At 44.7% G+C, this 22,845-nt stretch overlaps 2 protein-coding genes across 2 annotated transcripts in view; one reads left to right on the forward strand and one right to left on the reverse strand.

Moving 5' to 3' along the window:
• Positions 1-3,078: 3,078 nt before the first annotated feature.
• The window catches only part of LOC124711507 (peptidoglycan recognition protein 1-like), a 116,964-nt gene continuing 97,197 nt past the window's right edge, over positions 3,079-22,845 (reverse strand). Inside the window, exons 4-6 of the mRNA XM_047241621.1 lie at positions 10,951-11,164; positions 7,383-7,501; positions 3,079-3,776 (exon numbers count right to left, since the gene is read on the reverse strand). Coding sequence (XP_047097577.1) covers positions 3,574-3,776; positions 7,383-7,501; positions 10,951-11,164 — 536 coding nt within the window. The 3' untranslated portion in view covers positions 3,079-3,573. The remainder of the gene's footprint in view (positions 3,777-7,382; positions 7,502-10,950; positions 11,165-22,845) is intronic.
• LOC124711589 (trichoplein keratin filament-binding protein) overlaps positions 7,175-22,845 on the forward strand; it is a 313,083-nt gene continuing 297,412 nt past the window's right edge. Inside the window, exon 1 of the mRNA XM_047241740.1 lies at positions 7,175-7,205. The gene's annotated coding sequence lies outside the window, so the exon portion shown is untranslated. The remainder of the gene's footprint in view (positions 7,206-22,845) is intronic.

Below are 22,845 nucleotides of genomic sequence, written 5' to 3' on the forward strand. Positions count from 1 at the left end.
TGTCAGATAACAGTAATTGCAATCCACATTAAGATTCGTAACTTTTTCCGAAGTCTAGTTATCAGAACTACGCGATACGTGTCTGAATCTCTAGTTTCGTAGTTGAAACTGAATTAGTCTAAGATAGACCAACGCGTGTGTCGGATTGGCCGGTTGTAAGAACGAGACTCTGGGGTTGCAAGTACAGCACGGGCGGCATGTTAAGAAGGGGATGGACCAGTGAGAGAATAGCATCGTATAGCGGGAGTTTTAAATTGAAAATATTTAACTTATCGTAACGTTACATAACTTGAATTTTGTGAATTTTTTCCTATCATGTGTTGGATGTTCACTTGATGGGCCACATTGAACTGTGGGCCGCGTGCGCCCCGCGGTTTTGGACACCACTGCTCTATACGCTCCAGCACGATGCTGCTTCTGTTCACAGTATCATTCCCAAGCTTCTTGAAAACTCTTAAGCTGAATTCGACATGCACCGAGAACATTTTATTAAAGGTTGTTGTTGTAGTCCTTAGTCCGAATACTGGTGCTCTCCATCCTGTGCAAGCCTCTTCATCTCTGAATAACTACTGGAACCTACATCCTCCTGACTCTGCTTACTACACTCGTCTCTTGATCTGGCTCTACGAATTTTTACCCCCCCCCTCCCCCCCCATGCTTTCATCCAGTACTAAATTGGTGATCCCTTGATGCCTCAGAATGTATCCTGCCAACTGATCCATTCTTCTAGTCAGGTTGTGCCACAAATTTCTCTTCTCTCCAATTCTGTTCAGTTCCTCCTCATTAGTTACACGATCTACCCATCTAATCTTCAACATTCTTCTGTAGCACCACATTTCGGAAGCTTTTATTCTCTTTTTGTCCAAACTGTTTGTCATCTATGTTTCACTTCCATACATGACTGCACTCCAGACGAATACCTTCAGAAAAGACTTTCCAACCCTTAATTCTGTATTCGATGTTAACAAACTTTTCTTCTTCAGAAATGCTTTTCTTGCTATTGCCAGCCTACATTTTATATCCTCTATACTTCAGCCATCATTAGTTATTGTGCTGCTCAAATAGCAAATCTCATCCACTACTTTAAATGTCTCATTTATCTAATCTTAATTTCCTCAGACTCCCCTGATTTAATTTGGCTACGTCCCGTTATCGTTGTTTTGCTTTTTTTGTTGACGTTCATTTTATATTCTCTTTTCAAGATGATACCCTTTACATTCAGTTCTCTTCCACGCCGTTTGCTGTTTCTGATAAAGTTACTAAGTCATCCGCTTACCTCGAAGTTTTTACTACTTCTCTCTGAACTTTGAATTCCTGCTCCAGATTCTTCATTGGTTTCCTCTACAGTCTGCTCAATGTTGCAGATTGAATGAATAACATTGGGGATAGGCTACAAGCCTGTCTCACTCCCTTCTCAACCACTGCTCCCCTTTCGTGGTTCTCGACTGGTTTCTGTGCAAGTTGTTAATAGCCTTTCGCTCCGTGCAATTTATCGCTGCTACCTCCTGAATTTCAATGAGAGTATTCCAGTCAACATTGTCAATACCTCTCTCGAAGTCTAGAAATGTTATGAACATAGGTTTCCCTTTCCTTAACCGATCTTCTAATAAGTCGTAGGGTCAGCATTGCCTTCCGTGTACCAACATTTCTCCGACACCGTAAGTGATCTGCCCGGAGTGCCGGCTTCTACCAGTTTTACCATTCTTCTGTATATAATTCGTGTCCGTATTCTGTAACTGACTCGCAAAATTGATAGTTCGATAATAGTCGCATTTGTCGTTACTCGTTACAGTCGCTAAAAACTCCCAAATAACAGGAGTTTTTAGGTAAGAAAATATATATGAGAAAACATATATTTAGAGCACTGTCCCGGTTTATAGATAGCTGAAAAGTTACCTGTTTTGTAACTAATTGAAATACTGTAACAACAATCTTCTGAAGACATCAGTCATGCCAATTCCCTGATACAGTACTATCTGGTGAGCTCCTAGAATTTGAGCGTCCTTAATGATTATGGTAAATATCAGGACGTAGTAAAGGCGATGGCACATGATGGTGCATTTTCTGCAGTGTAAATCGCCATAAATACCCTCAACTGATGTGACGTTTATGTCCTTGCTGAACTGTCACTGTGTGCAACACGAAAAGAAATTGTCACTTTCTATGCTAGAGCATGCTGAAAAGGAATGCCTCCGAATTTATGTGAAACTCTGTTTAAGGAAGCAAACATCTTTATTCTTCATGTCTACTTGTTTGCAGCCCTCTGCTATTGGAGGGCTCAGAATTGTTGCGTGATATATGGCGACGTGTTAACGTAACTATGTCGGTGCGTGACAAACAGCGAGCTGTACTCAAGTTCCGAATTTGAAGAGTCCATCCACACACGGACGTCATCATGGCAGTGCCAGACCACACACGCCTTGGGCTCTCTCATCGACCATCCTCCACACAGTCGCGGATCGGCACGATCATATTTTCATTTGTTTCCAGAACCTTCGAGACCTTGACTTTGATAGCGATGAGCGGTGCAAGCAGAGGTCAGGTGGTGGCTCCGCCAACAAAACCAAACATTCTGTAGCGACAGTATCAAAAAAATGGTCTCTCGTTGGGAGAAATGTTCGCCGCCAGAGTAACTATGTTCAGAAATAAATATGTAGACATGAAGAATAAAGATGTACAATGTTGATAACATTTGTTTTATCTAACAAGCTTCAAGAATTTTCGCATGAAAATTTCGGAGGACTTTTCAGCACGTCTTCCATCCATTAAGAGACTCGACGAAAATTTCAATTACATATTGTCGTACTTGAATTAACACTTCTCGTCGACCAGACGTTATTTCTCGATTGTGAATTGTATACGAAAGTAAATGATTTGTCCTTATGTTTTTGGAACGTGATTTCTTTTTCTGAATGTTTCTTTCTATCAACAGTCTACTTGTAACGTTTCATCTTGCTGCGAACTGAGTAGAAACTAGTTATGACAGAGTTTTGGATAACGCTGTATCGAAGGAAGACAGTTTTCTTGCCTGGTCGTGCTGCACTAAATTTGAGGTAAGTACAGGAGAATGAAATACACTTTCCTTGAGAGTTTGTTTTATATTTTTACGTGAAAGTGACAGTTCAGTACACCGCACAAGCTCTGGACAATTAGATGATCTTACGTGACACTTACTGAAAATCACATCATATACTGACCGAATCACTTTACACAAGGGAAAACAATAGAAGTCTTAGAGGCTTTTCTTTCGTGGCTAAGAGTAGGTCGTACATTTGTTTACGTAACTGATCTGCACGAATGACCAGCTATGCTGTCACTCGTCGTACCCTGCCGATTGAGTTCCTGATATACTGCTACATTGTGCAGGAACGGTAAAGCAAACTTCTTCATAACAGCCATTAATTTTAATATTTGTCGTCGTTTTTGCGATGGTACAGTATAAAGAAACATTTCAGTCACTCCGATGAGAATATTGCCCTCGCGTCCACGTCACGCGCTAAAAAGGCACTCCTTACATTACACAAGATTAGTAAGTTGGACCGACGCTTAAGGAACCGCCGCCGGCTGGAAGGCCTACAGCCTGGGAACGATGTCGCGGAGCGAAGACCAGTGGGGCCACTTCTGAATGTTGGCGAAGAACGCGTCGCCTGGACACTCCGTGGCCCTGACCTGCCGGTGGCCGAGCAGCTTGTAGTCGGCGGCGATCTGCCCGCGGGCGACGCCGCACCGGATCAGCTGCTGGCCCGCCTCCAGCATCGCCGGCGTCGGCAAGTTGCCTGCACACAACACGCACAAACATTGTCCGGAGGTTGCAGGTACAGGTCTGTGGGAGAGAGAGAGAGAGAGAGAGAGAGAGAGAGAGAGTTGCGGCACGTTGTGACATCGACACGGACACAATTGTAATAGCAGGCGACATAGTAAAACATACTACACTCAGGTGAGAAAGAAACTGGTATACACCTGCCTCATACCGTGTACAGCCCTCGCGAGCACGCAGAAGTGCCGCAACACGACGTGGCGTGGACTCGCCTAATGTGTGATACAGTGCTGGAGGGAATTGACATTACGAATCCTGCAGGGCTGCCCATAAATCCGCACGAGTACGCGGGGATGGAGATCTCTTCTGACAGTACGCTGCAAAGCATCCCCGGTATGCTCAATAATGTTCATGTCTGGGAAGTTTGGCAGCCAGCGGAACTGTTCCTGGAGTTACTCTGTAGCAATTCTGGTCGTGTGGGGTGTCGCATTGTCCTGCTGGAATTGTCCAACTCCGTCCGAATGCACAATGGACATGAATGGATGCAGGTGATCAGACAGGATGCTTACGTACGTGTCACCTGTCACAGTCGTATCTAGACGGATAAGGGGTCCCATATCACTACAACTTCACACGCTTCACGCCATTACAGAGGCCCCACCAGCTTGAAAGGTCCCCTGCTGACATGGAGGGTCCATGGATTCACGAGGTTGTCTTCATCCCCGTACACGTCCATCCGCTCTATACAATTTGAGACGAGACTCGTCCGACCAGGCAACATGTTTCCAGTCATCAACAGTCCGATGTCGGTGTTGAATGGCCCAGGTGAGGCGTAAAGCTTTGTGTCGTGCTGTCGTCAAGGGTACACCAGTGGCCCTTCGGCTCCGAGAGGCCATATCGATGATGTTTCGTTGAATGGCTCCCAAGCTGACACTTGTTGATGGCCCAGCACTTAAATTTGTAGCAGTTTGCGGAAGGGTTGCACTTCTGTCACGTTGAACGATTCTCTTCAGTCGTTGTTGGTCCCGTTCTTGCACGATATTTTTCCGGCCACAGCGATGTCGGAGATTTGATGTTTTACTGGCCTCCTGATATTCACGGTACACTCGTGAAATGATCGTACGGGAAAATCCCCACTTCATCGCTACCTTGGATATGCCATTTCCCTCCGCTCGTGCGCCGACTATAACGTCACGCTCAAACTCACTTAAATCTTGATAACCTGCCATTGTAGCGGTAGCAACTGATCTAACAACTGGGCCAGACTCTTGTCTTATAAGGGTGTTGCGGACCGCAGCGCCGTATTCTGACTGGTTATATATCTTTGTATTTGAAGGTGCATGCCTCTATCAGTTTCTTTGGCGCTTCTGTTTAATACTGTCAGCTTTGATCCTAATTGTATGGTGAAGCTGTTATCAACCAGAAGTTTGTTATGAACGGCACCTTGTTTGACTAGGCGCTGTACTGTTTTGGAGGTGATACGCTGTTGCCTCCTATCAACCTCTGAAGTGACTCAGTCAGCCGATTAAAGGGGGAAGAGCTTGGAATCCGAATCACCGTGCAATTTGGCATTTATAAATGATTTCCAAAGGTGACAGAAGCTTTAAGTGCCAGAAAAACTTCTAAGGCTGACTGGGGATTGAATCATAGACCATTGGATTTGTTGGCTTGATTTTTCTCACTTCCTGGCAGCCTAATAGCTATAAATACTACCATAACAAAAGGGTGAAGCAAATTATTCACCGCAGCACGTCACGTCACAGGTGACTAGCACCAGCAGAAGTCACGAAATTGGGACCATTTTAATTCCACTCTTAACAATGAATGAGAATAAACTAATCAATTACTTGTTTATTATTCTGCGTGTCTTATTCAGCGTGATTGTTTAGGAATACTTTCTATCCGTTTTAGGCTTGTGGCCTATACAATGTGCGTTCCATTCTGTGCATGAGACTTTTCTCATCATCTCCTGCGTGTGTCCAAGCCAGGGTGCTATTCTTGAAGCAGTAACGTTAACTATGATACTATGATACAATGATACGATAATGTGAGTAGCGGGAACTCTCTTATTTTCGTGTTTTCGCTTATTGTGTGTTGTGTTTCTGGGGCACAGGTAACGAGTGTGGGAAACCGGCTGTAATCAAATTCAGAATTGTATAAGACCAGTGGTCATTTATCGGCACGTTGATTCAAGGCGGGTCTGCCTCTCCACCTGGCCTGGCTTGCCAATGCAATTTTGCACGTTTGCTTTTTTCACTGTTGTTCATGTTAAGGCACTTACAAAATTGTCAACCAACAGTCAAAAGTCGGCCGTTGTGACCGAGCGGTTCTAGGCACTTCAGTCCGCAACCACACGGCTGCTACGGTCGCAGGTTCGAATCCTGCCTCGGGCATGGATGTGTGTGCTGCCCTTAGGTTAGTTAGGTTTAAGTAGTTCTAAGTTTAGGAGCCATTTGAACAATTTTTTAAAGTAAATCCTTCGCTATGCACAATTTCTCTCAGCAACAAGACAGTTTCATTTACGTAACATAGTAGTTTTTGAAACAGGTTAGCCTTAAGGACGAATCCAGAAAGCAAAACATAAGACGCAGTCTTCTTGGAAAAATAACGTATTTAATGAATTTTGAATTATGTAATTTAATACATTTTCATAATGTAGACACATGTTCTGGTTGTCTCAGTTTGGTGCAGGGCTTTCGATTTGATGCCACGTCAGTGGCTTGCTGATGTTCCTCTGTTCAAGTACTCGTAGCTCCTCATATGACCTCATAAGGCTTTCGTGAATGCGCTCCACATCTTTCCCCCACAGAATAATGTGAACTGCTCACTGGGAATCGAAACAGGGTCCAACCACTAGACGATACAAGCAGCCTTTTTATTAGGAAAACGTAGCCTTGCCGAAACATGATACTGAAGAAACTAATGCATTTCATTTGGGATGTATTATTTCGATGAGTATCGTCTTTTGACAAGCTATGCATCATCGTAGGCAATTCACGTATTCGTGGAACGTAACTATTTTGGAACGGAGACAGGAAGTAGTATTTGTAACTCATAATTTATATATTAGTCACTTATCGGGTAACGCAGTGTTCTATCTTATTGTTTTGCATGACTAAATTCGCTTACTTTGAGCTATTGAATTGCGTTAGGGGCATTGCGCACTTGTATGTAAATAGATCTAAACGTTATTTTCTTTTTAATTTTCTTCAGAAAACTTCGGAAAGGTGGAACAATCTATTTATAAGATAGTGATAAACCGTTATGTACAAGTATCGGATCGATTAGCTTTCGTATGTAACGCCACTTTAAAAGTGGTATTCTGTAGCAGCAGTGCTTCAAAATGTAGATCGTATTAAATTAAAAGTTAGACGGTACTTTCATTCATTTATTTATTTACTTTCTTTTCAGTGCCGTGTTCGCAGGGACGCTTGCTCGGTGCCTGAAGGTAAGTGCAAAAGTAAGGAGGGGGAAAAACAATAATTTGACGTGGACAGTGATATCTAGTGGGGGATGGATGTACTTGCTTTTCAACCTTTTTCTCTGCTATCATTCAAGCGGCTCATCTCAAAGATTAACCTGCACTGAAAACGAATGTCCTGCAACAAGTGTGTGGGATACTCACTCGTGTAGTCGCCGATGAAGCTGATCCCGATGCTGCGGCTGTTGTAGTTGGGCGCGTGGGCACCGACTATTCCCCAGCCGCGTCCTTCGTACACTTTGCCGTCGCCGCCAACCACAAAACTGCAAAGCAGAAAAAAAATTGCATTGTGCTACCTATTTTTGGTTTCAGCTTGCGCTGAGTTGGTCTGAAAGTGTTCAGTTGCGGACAGTTAATCGCTCATCCACTCAAACGTTACTCTGAATTTTTACTATGCACGTTTTCTGGGAACTGAGTACTCTTTGTCGAGACCGCCGTAACAGCTCATCTACCCTTTAGTGGAACATCCACAATTTTTGTCGCCCACCCCGGGACTCCGAGCAAGGCAACTAAGTGCTGAGAGACTGAGCTCGCATTCGGTAGGTTGGTGGTTTGAAAACCTGTCCGGCCATCCAGATTTACATCTTCTGTTTTTCTTAAATCAGTTAAAGCAAATGCCAGGATGGTTCCTTTGAATAGGAAATGGATGATTTCCTTTTCTATCCTTCCCCCAACACGCTTCATGTCAAACTACCTAGTTGTCGGTAGAATGTTAAACCCTAATCTTTCTTTCTTCTTCAATCCCGCGTCCGGCCATCCTGATTTAGGTTTTCCGTGATTTTCCTAAATCGATCCAAGCAAATGCTGGGATGGTACCTTTGAAAGGGCACGGCCGACTTCCTTCCCCATCCTTCCCTCATCCGATGAGACCGATGACCTCGCTGTTTGGTCTCTTCCCTCCAAACAAACAACAACATCAATCTTTCTTTCTTCATTTACACTGCCCGCTACACGTACCTCCTATATCATATTAATTATTCTTTGTTTCCTGAGAATTTGTCCTATGAATTTATTCCTTATATTGTGCCATAAAAATATTTTCTCCTCGATTCAGTTCATTTCGGTTCAGCTCTCTAGTTGTCCGATGTACTCCTTCAATCCTCAACTTTGTCCTGTCCACACCCCCCACCCCCCCACGCCATCTCCCCGCCGCCGCCCTGCACCGAACCCAGGGTTATTGTGCGGTTCGGCCCCCAGTGCCCCCCCCCCCCCCACCCTCATACCAGGCGATTGTAACCTCATATGTTTGCGTGGTAGGGTAATGATGGTGTACGCGTACGTGGAATTGGTGTTTGCGCAGCAATCGCCGACATAGTGTAACTGAGGCGGAATAAGGGGAACCAGCCCGCATTCGCCGAGGCAGATGGAAAACCGGCGTAAAAACCATCCACAGGGTGGCAGGCACACCGGACCTCGACACTGATCCTCCGGGCGGATTCGTGCCGGGGTCCGGCACCCCTTCACGCTCGCGAAGCAGCGGGTTAAACCGCGCGGCTAGCCGGGCGGGCTATTGTGTAGTTACTAGGGGGAATAATCACTGGCAGGAGGAAGCGCAAAACCACTGTACACCAGGCAGATAACAAAAAAAATTCTGAAACTGACAACATACTCTAAACTGAAGACTTTTGCGGAAAATAGGGAAAAATAGAAAACGAGATTTGGCGACCAATCTACACGTTGAGAACGAAGGTAGCAGTTAGCATTTCTGTTAACTTTAACTGTAGTTCAGACTTCATATTCAGACGCAGATGTCAACTGCACCGTTATTGGATGGCCCAGGTGGTCTGGTAGCTGGGGTAAGTGAGACCGTGCCAGCTCAGCGGCACAGTGCTGGTGGCTGGTAACACACTTTCGTGTTCAGATAGCGCGTGCGACTGAATGGTTCACTTCTTGCTGCCGCCCCCCACTGCTGCTGGATTTTTGAGGTGATTCCAGGGTGTGGTTCTTTGTACTGGCATATGTCTAATTAAACAAACAGCCTTCGGGGAAAGAATGGTCTTGATTTATACACGCATAAAGGAACACTGTAAGTTTTGTGTATTTACACAGAAATATGTTATCGGCATCTACATCCTGGAAACCACTGTGAAGTGCATAATAGAGGGCGCTTATTTTATCACATATTAAGTTTAATTTCCCTTCGGTGTGCGTAAGGAGCGCCGGAAGAATGACTGCCTAAACGCCCCTGTGCGTGCTGTAATTAGCCTAATCTTGCGCTCGGGGCGTATAAGCGAGCGACACGTAGTGGAGCTGTAGTACTTTCCTAGATTCCTCACTTAAAGCTGCTGCTTGGAAGTCTGTAAGCACTCTTTCGCAGGATAATTAGCGTCCGTCTTCATACATCAGACAATTCAGTTGCTTCAGCATCTCTGTGACACTCTACCGTTCGTCAAACAAACTGTGACCATTCGTGCTGCCATTCTCTGTATATGTTCCATATCTCGTGTTAGTGATATTTGATACGGGTTCCACATACCTCAGAAATATTTTATTGCGGGTCACGGATGTTTTGTAAGTAATCTCCTTTGTAGACTGCATTTCCCTAGTGCACTACCAATGAAGGAAGTGTTTCAACTACTGCAACTACAACTGAGCCGGTGTGATCATTCCAGTTAATATTCCCACAAATTGTTACAGTATTACGCATTTGTCGACCGATTCCATTTGTGACTTGTTGATATTGTAGCCAGAGGATATTAAATTTTTGTAATTTTGTGAAGTGCACAGCGTTGTATTTCCGTACATTTAAAGCAAGCTGCTAATCCTTGCACAACTTTGAAATCTTGTCAAGATCTCACTGAACATGTGCGCAATTTTTCGTTATACATCCTGAATCATCTGCGGAAAGTCCATGAGATTACGTTTAATACTGTTCGGAGGTTGCTTACACGTATATTACTCAAACGCCAGTGCCTGGTACCAGTTGCAGCGTACGGACAGGATAAGTATTTCTCGTAGTGACCGAATTTAAAAATGTAACATGCTTTCATAATCAGTTCATTAAGACATATATCTTATATTAAAACTTTAATACAATAAGACAAATGTTGCAGTTACGAACTGTGTGTTTGGCTTGAGACAACGTAATACACCGCGCACAGATACGCGGACTATAAAACAGTTCCTTGCATACACAACCCACGCCCACCCACCCACACAAAATGTTGAAAGGAAAAAAGTGTATCGCTTACTATATTTTCGCCGTTCATGCGTTAAAACGCCAGCATCACGCGTACGTTTTAAACTATTACTTATTTATTATTAATTCTATCAGTATCCACATATACTACTGAATGTACCTGCAAAATTATCATTCTGCGACACAGTTAACAAAATATGGCGTCATAAACATTGAGATGTGTGAAAAGTCCGCTGTCGCTTAAAACGCAACGCAAATTTCCCAGACTAATACTAGTCCACTTAGCGACTTCCAACAACCTTTAAGGATAATTTCAGACTTTTCCTCGCTTATAAACTTGAATACGTTTTATGCATGGAAGCTCGATGCTTTAAAGAATCTTTGGTTTACTGGTTGGTATACAATAGGAATAGAAATGGTCCCAACATGCATTCCTGGAGCTTGCCAGAATTTATTTCCACACCTGTGGAAGACTCTGCATCCAGGATACAATGACGCGCCGTGCCTACCGAGAAGTTCTCTGTCCATTGACAGGTAACGTTTTATCACGACCGGATGAGAGGACATACTCACTTGTAGCCGATGTCGTTCCACTTGTGCTGGAACTGGTGCATGTCCTGCATGGTACGCATGGCCTTCTTGCAGTCCTCGGTGGTGGCGCAGAAGCCCGGCTTGTACGTGTGGTGGATCACGACGAACGGCACCGGCGTCTTCATGGTCTCGCGGGCCGTCGGCGGCCGCGCCCCCCACTGCGCCCGGGTCACCATCTCAGGGCACCGGTCCGGGTCTGCAACGTTAGGCGGCTGGCGGAAGTGCTGCCTCCCGAAAGAGTACACTCTGCCAAACAGTGTTCTAGCGTGTTGAAGCCTTAACCTCCCACCGTGTACTTCCATCAAGTTTGGAATGGGTAAGTGGCTCAAATCGGGGAACTGGATGAAATAGTAGCAGTAAGCACCGTAACCAATCATCAGTTTATAGGTTGGTTTGATGGCGCACCCCAAGATCAAGTTGTAGGGATGATGGAGAAGTGTAAATGTATCAATTTCAGAAAAGGAACCCTCGTCCGGAAGCGAAGTCGAAATTTAAAAACAAAAATCGCTCTGATGTCTGTTACAGGGGATGTCTTTTACTGCAAGATCTTTGCTCTCCATATTTTGGAAGGAGGTGGTATGGACTAAAACAAGAAAACATAGTTCAATAAACATGGGGCTCCCAAATGTCTACCTTAAGAGGTATGAGCATTTGTTCAGGAGAAAAGGTGTGTTTCACAGTAGCTAAGATGAACATATCCTCATATCTCTTAAGGCATGCATTTTAGAGCAAGTAGTGTGTAAGTCGTGTAAGTCCAGGGACCGACGACTTCAGCAGTTCGGTCGCTTACATTCACACACATCTGAACATTTCTTGTTTTGATCCGTACTAACCTCCTCCCAAAACATGGAAAGCAAAGAGCTTGCAGTAGGAGAGATCCACGATTTTAGCATACAACTTTTGACTAGGTCGTTTCCGAACCAAATTGGTACATTTCCCCTTCTTCATCATCCCTCAATGTCTGTAACGTCATCACAGAATCACCCTGTACGTTTCCCGCCCGTCTTCCCCTACAGTGTTTCCCCTCAATTCCTCAGGTTTTAACACACATTTTGTCAGCCTGTTCCTTTACATAGTTTGCGTTTTCCGCATATATCTTTCCTCGCCGTTTGTTGCCAGAACTTCTCGACATTTGTGATCACGCCACTAAATTTGTAACATTCTTCTGTAACACCACATGTCAAACGCTTCGGTTTTCTGCTGTTCCGACTCTCTTTCCAGTCTATGAGTAACTACCTACAAACGCTCTGCTCTATACGTACATTCTGAAAAATTTGATTTTCAAATTGTGTCCAGGCTTTCATACTAGTAGACTTGGGAGAAATGCTCTTGTTGCCAGCGCTAGTCTGTTTCAGTTGTGCTTCTTGCTTCGTTTGTCATGTATCAATTTGTTTGTAAGATAAAAACATTCTTTCACTTCGTCTACTATAAGGTCCCTCAGTTCACATGTCGAGTTCATTGGTAAACGTGTTTCTGCCTCAATCAGACCGCTTGTACTACAACGAAATTCAGCTTATCTGTTGCAAAGTATGTCAGGAGAGGGGAAGAGTCCCTGCATAAGCTAATAGAAAAAAGAGTAGATTACTCCAGTTTTTTTAAAAAAAGAGCTTTAATGTAAATAATCCTTCACATTTTCTCTCTCTCTCTCTCTCTCTCTCTCTCTCTCTCTCTCTCTCTCTCTCTCTCTCTCGGTGGTCCATTGATCGTGACCGAGCTAAATATCTCACGAAATAAACGTCAAACGAAAAAACTACAAAGGACGAAACTTGTCTAGCTTGAAGGGGGAAACCAGAAGGCGCTATGGTTGGCCCCCTAGATGGCGCTGCCATAGGTCAAACGGATATCAACCGCGTTTTTAAAAAATAGGAACCCCCATTTTTTATTACATATTCGTGTAGTACATAAAGAAATATGAATGTTTTAGTTGGACCACTTTTTTCGCTTTGTGATAGATGGCGCTGTAATATTCACAAACACATGGTTCACAATTTTAGACAAACAGTTGGTAACAGGTAGGTTTTCTAAATTAAAATACAGAACGTAGGTACGTTTGAACATTTTATTTCGGTTGTTCCAATGTGATACACATACTTTTGTGAACTTATCATTTCTGAGAACGCATGCTCTTACAGCGTCATTACCTGTAAATACCACATTAATGCAATAAATGCTCAAAATGATGTCCGTCGACCTCAATGCATTTGGCAATACGTGTAACGACATTCCTCTCAACAGTGGGTAGTTCGCCTTCGGTAATGTTCGCACATGCATTGACAATGCGCTGACGCATGTTGTCAGGCGTTGTCGGTGGATCACGATAGCAAATATCCTTCAACCCTCCCCACAGAAAGAAATCCGGGGACGTCAGATCCGGTGAACGTGCGGGCCATGGTATGGCGCTTCGACGACCAATCCACCTGTCATGAAATACGCTATTCAATACCGCTTCAACTGCCACGCGAGGTATGTGCCGGACATTCATCATGTTGGAAGTACATCGCCATTCTGTCATGCAGTGAAACATCTTGTAGTAACATCGGTAGAACATTACGTAGGAAATCAGCATACAATGCACCATTTAGATTGCCGTCGACAAAATGGGGGCCAATTATCCTTCCTCACATAATGCCGCACCATACATTAACCCGCCAAGGTCGCTGATGTTCCACTTGTCGCAGCCATCGTGGATTTTCCGTTGCCCAATATTGCATATTATGCCGGTTTACGTTACCGCTGTTGGTGAATGACGCTTCGTCGCTAAATAGAACGCGTGCAAAAAATCTGTCATCGTCCCGTATTTCTCTTGTGCCCAGTGGCAGAACTGTACACGACGTTCAAAGTCGTCGCCATGCAATTCCTGGTGCATAGAAATATGGTACGGGTGCAACCGATGTTTATGTAGCATTCTCAACACCGTTTTTGAGATTCCCGATTCTCGCGCAATTTGTCTGCTACTGATGTGCAGATTAGCCGCGACAGCAGCTAAAATACCTACTTGGGCATCATCATTTATTGCAGGTCGTGGTTGACGTTTCACATGTGGCTGAACACTTTCTGTTCCCTTAAATAACGTAACTATCCGGCGAACGATACGGACACTTGGATGATGTCGTCCATGATACCGAGCAGCATACATAGCATTTTGATCACAATAGCCATACATCAACACGATATCGACCTTTTCCACAATTGCTAAACGGTCCATTTTAACACGGGTAATATATCACGAAGCAAATACCGTTCGCACTGGCGGAATGTTACGAGATACCACGTACTTGAAATATTTGGCCCGGTCACTATCAATGGACCACCCTGGATAGCTCCCAAGCTGAAAGAGATTTCGGTTAAATGCTGTTTTCATCTGAGAACAGACGACATACAAAATGCATTAATCCTCGCAGTTATAATACTCAGTCGAGATTTTATTGGAAGTGAGTAACTAAGCTGAAAAGGCTGGTCTCACCTCTGGCACTTGAATGAAACCTTGAATTCATCTCGCTTTCAGGGACTGAATGGGTTTCCGCCACGGCGGCCTTTGTAAACTAGGTCACTGCGTCGCCACCTGTTGAGTCGGTGGTCAGCTGGAAACAGAGCGACTGCCGAGGTGGTGTTTTTCTTTTCTGCACAGCTCTATTGGTTGCGTGTCGTCACGGCTGATCGCGTCAGCAATCCACGTCTCGACGAGGAGAGCAGTCACGGGGAATGACGGGCCGGAACAGCGGGAACGGCGGGCAGGTTCGCTGCTTGCCCAAGTGTACCCGTCGAGACTTGTTCGACGACTTCAGTCCTCGGGGCGACGTGGTTTCCTCCTCCAAGAAGGAATGTGATACATGACTGTTTCCAGTTATTAAAACGAAACGCAGTGGTCCATTTCACGTGGCCTATTATATGCAGGCAAGATTAATAAGAATTCCGCCTAAGCCTCCGTCTGCGGTTGTAAGAACAATGACGTGCATATCGCTCCATCTGTTTGTTCGCCCCCTGTGAATGTTATTTTCCGGAAGTGTGTGATTTCCTAAATCCTCCGATTGTTAACTCTCCTTCCGTTTCCTTCGTAATTAAGAGGAAAGATTTCGCATGGGCCGAGAATCTTTAATGCATATGCTAGCAGTTACAGAAATTTACAATTAAATTTTCGCGAAAATGTTCGTGAACAGCCACCCACACCCTGCCACAGTGGATTACATCCGATTTATTTTCCGTCAAGTGTCAGTGTCCCAGTAAGCTGTTTCAGGTATGATCCAATGATATGCTATGGCCAGGTTAGAGACTGTTTCGTATGTTAAACGTGATACTTTGGATTCACGCAATTAATCTAATTACGATTTCGTAATTGTGGTGAATACATTAAAAGACAGTACCGGTCCAGCCTTTCTATCGGTGTCTGATTTGAAATGGTTCTCATACAACATTTTATCCTCCTCGATAAAATGCGAACTTGCGCAAGTCTCAATGTTCATACTGCGCAACTTTTGAAGGAGAAAAAAAAAAAAGTGTCTCTGTTCGATCAGTGTCTGATTTGAAATGGTTATCATAGATTATACTATCCTCATCCATAAATGCGTATCTGCGCAGCAGTCTCTATGCTCATTCTTGTCAGTTATGCTTATGTTAATTCTACAGCGTTCCATCCTTTTTTTATTTTATTTAATTTTTTTTTTCAAAAGTCGCACTGATCGATCAGTGTCTGATTTGAAATGGTTCTCGCACAACATTTTATCCTCACCGATAAATGGATATTTGCGCAACAGTCTCAATGCTCATTCTTGTCAGTTATGCTTCTGTTAATTCTGCAGTGTAACATTTTTTTTCTCAAAAGTCGCACAGATTTTGAGCGTCCATTCCCTGGTTGATATATAAAAGCGTCTGTACTTGCAATTCAACACTGTCCATATCACTGAGAAGCTTAAATACATTGATTATTTCATAATCCTCAGTCGCAAAAACAGTAATTATGGAAGTGTAGTGAACCACTGCACTAGGGGGACTACAGAGGACGAAGACTGCCCCAACTCGCTCGCATGGCAAACGGGACCCCAGCGACGATTTCTCGGGCGTCTTCGCCAGTCGTTCTATCAAGAAAAAGAAACGGGATGACGAAAAAAAATTAAATTGGTGACGCATTTACAGCAACTAGTGTATCTGTAGATAATGTTGAAATTCCAAGGGTAGCGGAAATAATATACGAGGACCGAAAGATTGCCTGTAACTTGTACACAAGCCACACTGTTTCCCGTGTTGTTCATTCTGTACATTGGCCGCGCGGGGTAGCTGCGCGGTCTCGGGCGACTCGCCACGGTCCTTGCGGCTCCCCCGTCGGAGGTTCGAGTCCTCCCGCGGTCGTGGGCTTGTGTGTTGTACATAGCGTAAGTTAGTGTAAGTTAGATTATGTAGTGTATAGTCTTAGGGACCGATGACCTCAGCAGTTTGGTCCTATAAGACCTTACCACAAATTTCCAATTCTGTACACTGACAAGCAGGAAAAGAACCCGTAGAGAAAAAAGTAATTAAAGTTCAGGGAGAAGAAATAAGACTTCGAGTTTTAACTATTACACTTAAATCTGTCAGAGACGACAAAGGACTCGAAAGAGCAGTTAAACGGAATGGGTAGTGTCGTGAAAAGATGTTAAAAGATGAATAACTACAAAAGTAATACAATGTAGTCCTGTTAAATCAGGTGACGCTGAGATAGTTAAATTAGGAAATAGATTACCGAAGTAGCAGAAAAGTTTTACTCGTTGTATAACAAAATTAGTGAACATTTCCAGGTAAAGATGCATTAAGTGCAAACGCAAGCAACAAAAACGTGTCTGAAAAAGATGAACTGAAGGACTGTTTCTAGAATGACGTGTGGTTAGAAAGTGAAACTTGAACGATAAACAGTTCAAACAAGAAGAGAATAGAAGCTTTTGAAATATCACTCCACACGAGAATGCTGACGATTTGATGGGTAGATCGGATAACTAATGAGCTGGTACTGAATCGACTTGAGGAGAAAGTACATTTGTGGCACTACTTGACTAGATCAAGCGATTGATAGGACACAACCTGACACATCAAAGAATCTTCAATTTGTCAATGGGGGGAAGTGTGGGGAGAGCCTAAAAATTGTAATAGGTAGAACATGGCTTTACTTCAGTAAGCAAGCTTCAAATGGACGAAGGTTGCAGTTATGCTAAGATGAAGTGGGCTGCACAGGATAGACTACCGTTGAGAGCTGTATCAAACGATGTTTCGAACTGAAGAAAAACAACAACTACATCAGCAACAGCCATTATTAAGCATGGTATTTACTCACGGGCGATGTCGGTGAGTTGAAGCGCCGTTGCCAGAAGCAAAGACAACAGGGGCGACATGTCGAATGGCCGGTGGTGTCCGGTAGTGCGCGGGAGTCCAACGAGTACTGACCAACTTCCGCTGCGGAGGCCACGCTTAAAACAACCGCTGCGCCCGCCTGCTTCTGCCGCCGCTGCGCTCTCGTAGCTGGTATGACGTCATTTGCCCGTCCGCACAGCATTTTATCGTCCTATCATCCGGTATGTTAGCCGATAGCGCTGGACGGACGTACATTTTCCTGGATCTGTCTGTCTCTCCCCATGCTCTGCGATTCCATGCTTTCTTCGCTGTTATTTTTGAAGACTACAGGTACTTCATCGTAGGCTAATACATCACCTGTCTTACGAATTCGTTCGAGGGATAAATCTCTCCAAGTGCGCTTTGCTAAAAATCTCTATCTTCCAATACGTTGCTGTGTGACAGTTATTAATGAATGTGAGAAATACCAATTTGCACCGTAGTACGGATTCCACTTCACTATGTAGGTCCCATTATTGCTCCGTGGATCAATCAGTTCAAAAGCCAGATTGAGGTGAGTGCGTATCTCCTCCAGTAGAACCATGTGCAGCAAAGTACTCGAGTGCACAGGCAAGCACAATCGCAAATGTTTTGAGTGACTGGGCCATCATTAGAAGTTGTACGCTGAACAGCCTGATTTCACAGTAACATCACAAGTTTTGGCATGTATTGATGGCACACTGCGAAGCTACAAAGGAAAGATACCCGCAGTGTACACTAAACACCAGATGTGAGTTGAAAGATGCGACACTAGTATTGAACTGACATCAAAAGTAAAAATATAACCCTAACTCAGTAACTAGCATTAACTATAAGGGGCGATCACAGAGTTTCCGTTCCAAGGCTGCACAGTCCACAGTCGGTATATGCCAATCAGGTAAAATCGCCTTGAACACTGAGGCAGTTTTCCCACTGACGCACCAGGCTGAAGGTACTGGTTTTGCAAAATCCCGTGACCTGTTGCGCGAAGAAGCCCGGAATTCCCTGCTGCAAAGGCTCGTCCTCCAGCGAGGGATCGAGACTTTAGGGCGGGTCTGATTTACGACATTTGCGATATGGGGACTCGCGTTATTAGGGAGCAGCAACACCATTTTGTCGCAGATTTCCCAGACGTTTCAGCTTAATTGCGCGCCGTAATATCTCCATGGTTGCGCAACACCGTGATAGACACACCTGGTTCCTTGAAATCAATAACCAATAGGCATCCGTAAGAACAGGGTGAACATCACCTTTCCCTCAGATGCCTGGTTCTTAAACTTCTTGGGACGAGGGGACGATGGATGTCACCACTGCATCGTTTACGCTTTCAGACTCTCGTTCCTGTAAAGCACGAAGCTGGCAACCAGATCGACCGGCGTCTTATGTCGAATAGCAGTCAGCAGAGAACTTGGTGCACCATTCCACAATGGTGGTTTTCAACAGATACACTGCCCCATACGCATTCGTCTTCTTCCGATGGATATCTACAAGCTTGTCCTTCGGCAGCCAAGAAAAGAATTACGTTATCCTGTTCGGAAGCATTTAGTAATAACGTCGCCATAGTTTACGTTTCCACATTTACCAAGCGCTCGTCGAAAAGATACGAATGCCACACTAATCTCTTTGCCTACATGTAGGTGCTCTTATACCCGCATCAGAGTGGCGCTACGTTGCATATACGCTGCAGCAACGCCCTCTAACAGAAACTCTGTGATCGCCTCTTATATGTGAAAATATTTGACAGATATTACGAGTTTATGATTTCAACTTCAATACATTTGTCCTAAGCAGAGTGAAGCTGAATTTCCACAGCATATGCGAAATATACACTATGTGATCAAAAGTATCTGGACACCGCCGAAAACATACGTTTTTCATATTAGGTGCATTGTCCTGCCACCTACTGCCAGGTACTCTGTATCAGCGACTTCAGTAGTCATTAGACATCGTGAGAGAGCAGAACGAGGCGCTCCGCGGAACTCACGGACTTCGAACGTGGTCAGGTGATTGGGTGTCACTTGGGGCATGCCGGCCGATGTGGCCGAGGGTTCTAGGCGCTTCAATCCTTAACCGCGCTGCTGCTACGGTCGCAGGTTCGAATCCTGCCTCGGGCATGGATGTGTGTGTTAGTTAGGTTTAAGCAGTTCTAAGTTCTAGGGGACTGATGGACTCAGATGTTAAATCCCATAGTGCTTAGAGCCATTTGAACCATTTTTGAACTTGGGTCATATGTCTGTACGCGAGCTTTGCACACTCCTAAACATTCCTTGGTCCACTGTTTCCGATGTGTTTATGAAACGTGTGAAAGGACACGTACAGCACAAAAGCGTACAGGGCGACCTCGTCTGTTGACAGACAGACAGCCGACAGTTCAAGTGTTCAAATGTGTCTGAAATCTTGTGGGACTTAACTGCTAAGGTCATGAGTCCCTAAGCTTACACCTTATTTAACCTAAATTATGCTAAGGACAAACACCCACACACCCATGCCCGAGGGAGAACTCGAACCTCCGCCGGGATCAGCCGCACAGTCCATGAAGCAGCGCCCTAGACCGCTCGGCTAATCCCGCGCGGCGCCGACAGTTCAAGAGAGTCGCAATGTGTAATAGGCAGTCATCTATCCAGACCATTACAATGGAATTCCAAGAAAGTACTATGACAGTTAGGTGGGAGGTGAGAAAAGTTGGATTTCATGGTCGAGCGGATGCCCCACATCACGCCGGTAAAAAGCCAAAGGACGCCTCGATTGGTGTAAGGAGCGTCAACATTGGACGATTGAACAGTGTAAAAACGTTGTGTGGAGAGACGAATCGCGGCACACAATGTGGCGATCCGATGGCAGGGTGTGGGTATGGCGAATGCCCGGTGAACGTCCTTTGCCAGCATGTGTAGTGCCAACAGTAAAATTCAGAGGCGGTGGTGTTGTGGTGTGAACGTGTTTTTCATGACTGGGGCTTGCACCCCTTGTTGTTTTGCGTGCCATAATCACAGAACAGGCCTACATTGATGTTTTAAGCACCTTCTTGCTTTCCACTGTTGAAGGGCAATTCGGGGATTGCGATTCCATCTTTCAACACGATCGAGCAGCTGTTCATAATGCACGGCCTGTGGCGGAGTGGTTATTAAACAATAACATCCCTGTCATGGACTGGCCTGCACAGAGTCTTGACCTGAATCTTATAGAACACTTTGGGATTTTTCGGAACGCCGACTTCGTGCCAGGCCTCACCGACGGATATTGATACCTCTCCTTGAAGAATGGGCTGCCATTCCCCAAGAAACCTTCTAGCACCTGATTAAAGTATTCCTGCGAGAGTGGAAGCTGTCATGAAGGTCTAGTCTGGGCCAACACCATATTGAATTCCAGCATCACGTTATCAGTCAATCTCAGCCAGGTGTCCGGATACTTTTGATCACATAGCCCACGTACCTCCTTCCTGTTGCTTTTGAATATATTACATGCTTTACAGCCGAAATTATTGGTTTCTTCAAAAAATACGTGTGAAACACGAACTTAATAAAAATGTAACGTGCACTACCCGCATTTCAGTGCTACTCACAATTGAAGAATAAATAGATTAGTGCATCATTTATAATTTACGTCAGAATACGCTCTTAATATCTTTCGAATACATTTAACGAGTTTTCTCTTGCCACTGTGTTTTGCCTGCTGTAGTTCACAACACACCGATAATATTCTCATCTCTACATTTGTTTTATAATATACGCAATATACACTGATGAGCCAAAATACTTTAACCACCTGCCTAATAACTTGTTTGTCCGTCATTGGAACGAAATGCGAGTGTTATTCGAAAAGTAAGGAACGATCGGTCGCGGAGTGGAAACCACAGTGAAAATCCGATGAAGTTTTGCACAGATGTGTTGGGCAGTGTCTCTAGTACGTCCGTTACGTTGTTCTTTTTAGTTCTGAGCACACAGGGAGCACATAAAGGTACCTATAACAGTATTGTCTCCCTCAAAGTACGAGGGCCTGGTGAGGAATCTTGCCTGAAGCTATGCAGCCAACATTAAATAACTGTCGTGTGCTTTTTCTACAAGACAATTCTCAGCCGCATTCTGCAGGGGCAATGAATATGCTCCTACATCGTTTTCAATTGGAAATGATTGATTACCCACAATACAGCCCGTAATTGTCTCCCTCTGAGTTTCATCTCTGCTCACAAGAACCCTGGCTATAAGACAACATTTTGGCACAGACAACGATCTGTAGGCCAGCGTAGAGAATTGGCGAAAAGCGCTGGCGGCTGCCTTCTATAACGAGGGTATTGGAAAGTTTGTACAACGCTACGACAAACGTCTAAGTCGGATCGGCGACTATGGAGATAAGTAGCTGGAAGTTGTAGCTAACTGTTGCAAATACAACAGTTTTGATTTTCACTGTGGTTTCCATTTCGCGACCTATCGTTCCTTACTTTCCGAATAACCCTCGTACATCACTGATTCTGCGTATCAGACATCCGGCAGTTTGTTGGTAGCTTTGTGGAGGTATGTGGCATTAGATGCCTCCTACGCAGAGGTCGCGTAATTCACGTAAATAACGGGCCGCTGATTTGCGTACGCGGTGATAGCGCCCGACAGCGACCCAGATGGGTCGCCGCGACATCAGTGTGAGTTAACTATAATGCTCCTCAAAGCACTGTAGCACGGTTCTGCCTCCGAGACACAGACAGTTATACTGCTGAAAGATGTCATCGCCGTGGGCGACGGTCGAATCCTGATGGTCCTATACCCATTGCAATCGTAATCGACGATGTCGTTGGGTCAACATGTGAACATGTGGGGATGGTCTACTGCGGAGCTCTATGCTCAACAATTTGCGATGAACTGTCTGCTCCGCAACACTTGGGCGTGCACCAGCAGAGACGCCACAGATCACCATCCATCCTAATTTACAGAGCAGGCAAGCCTCCAAACGCCACATTGTGTGGAGAGTCCTGGACGTCCTCCTGTTTAGCACCTAGTTGTAGTTTCACTGTCCTTCTACCTCTTTCCGTAGACACTTAAGACAGCAAGTAGCACGTGAACATTCGACCAGCTTAGCCGTTTTCGAGGTACACATTCACAAGCTCTGCGTAATAATAATCTACCGTTTATCAAAGTCGCACGTCATTATGTTTCCGCATTTGCGGCCCATATCTTCGCTAGGGTGGTCCCCCTTCTGTGCCTGCTCCGCTTACTGAACTTTTGCTATCGCTTCACGTGCCCGTAACGCCATCAGGCGGCATCCAAAGTCGCGGTGGAAAGTGATCATAATGTTTTGGCTTATCGGTGTGTATCTTTGCTTTTTAGCGTCTACTTTACGACTGGAGTAATTGTCAATTTAATTGTTTTGCGTTTTATGCACTGAATACACTCAAAAGTAATTAATAGTTGCCGGCCGGGGTTGTAGGCGCTTCAGTCTGGAACCGCGCGACGCTACGGTCGCAGGTTCGAATCCTGCCTCGCGCATGGATGTGTGTGATGTCCTTAGGTTAGTTAGGTTTAAGCAGGTCTAAGTTCTAAGGGACTGATGACCTCAGAT

Source organism: Schistocerca piceifrons, chromosome 8 (genome assembly GCF_021461385.2).
Source record: "Schistocerca piceifrons isolate TAMUIC-IGC-003096 chromosome 8, iqSchPice1.1, whole genome shotgun sequence".
NCBI lineage: Eukaryota > Metazoa > Arthropoda > Insecta > Orthoptera > Acrididae > Schistocerca > Schistocerca piceifrons.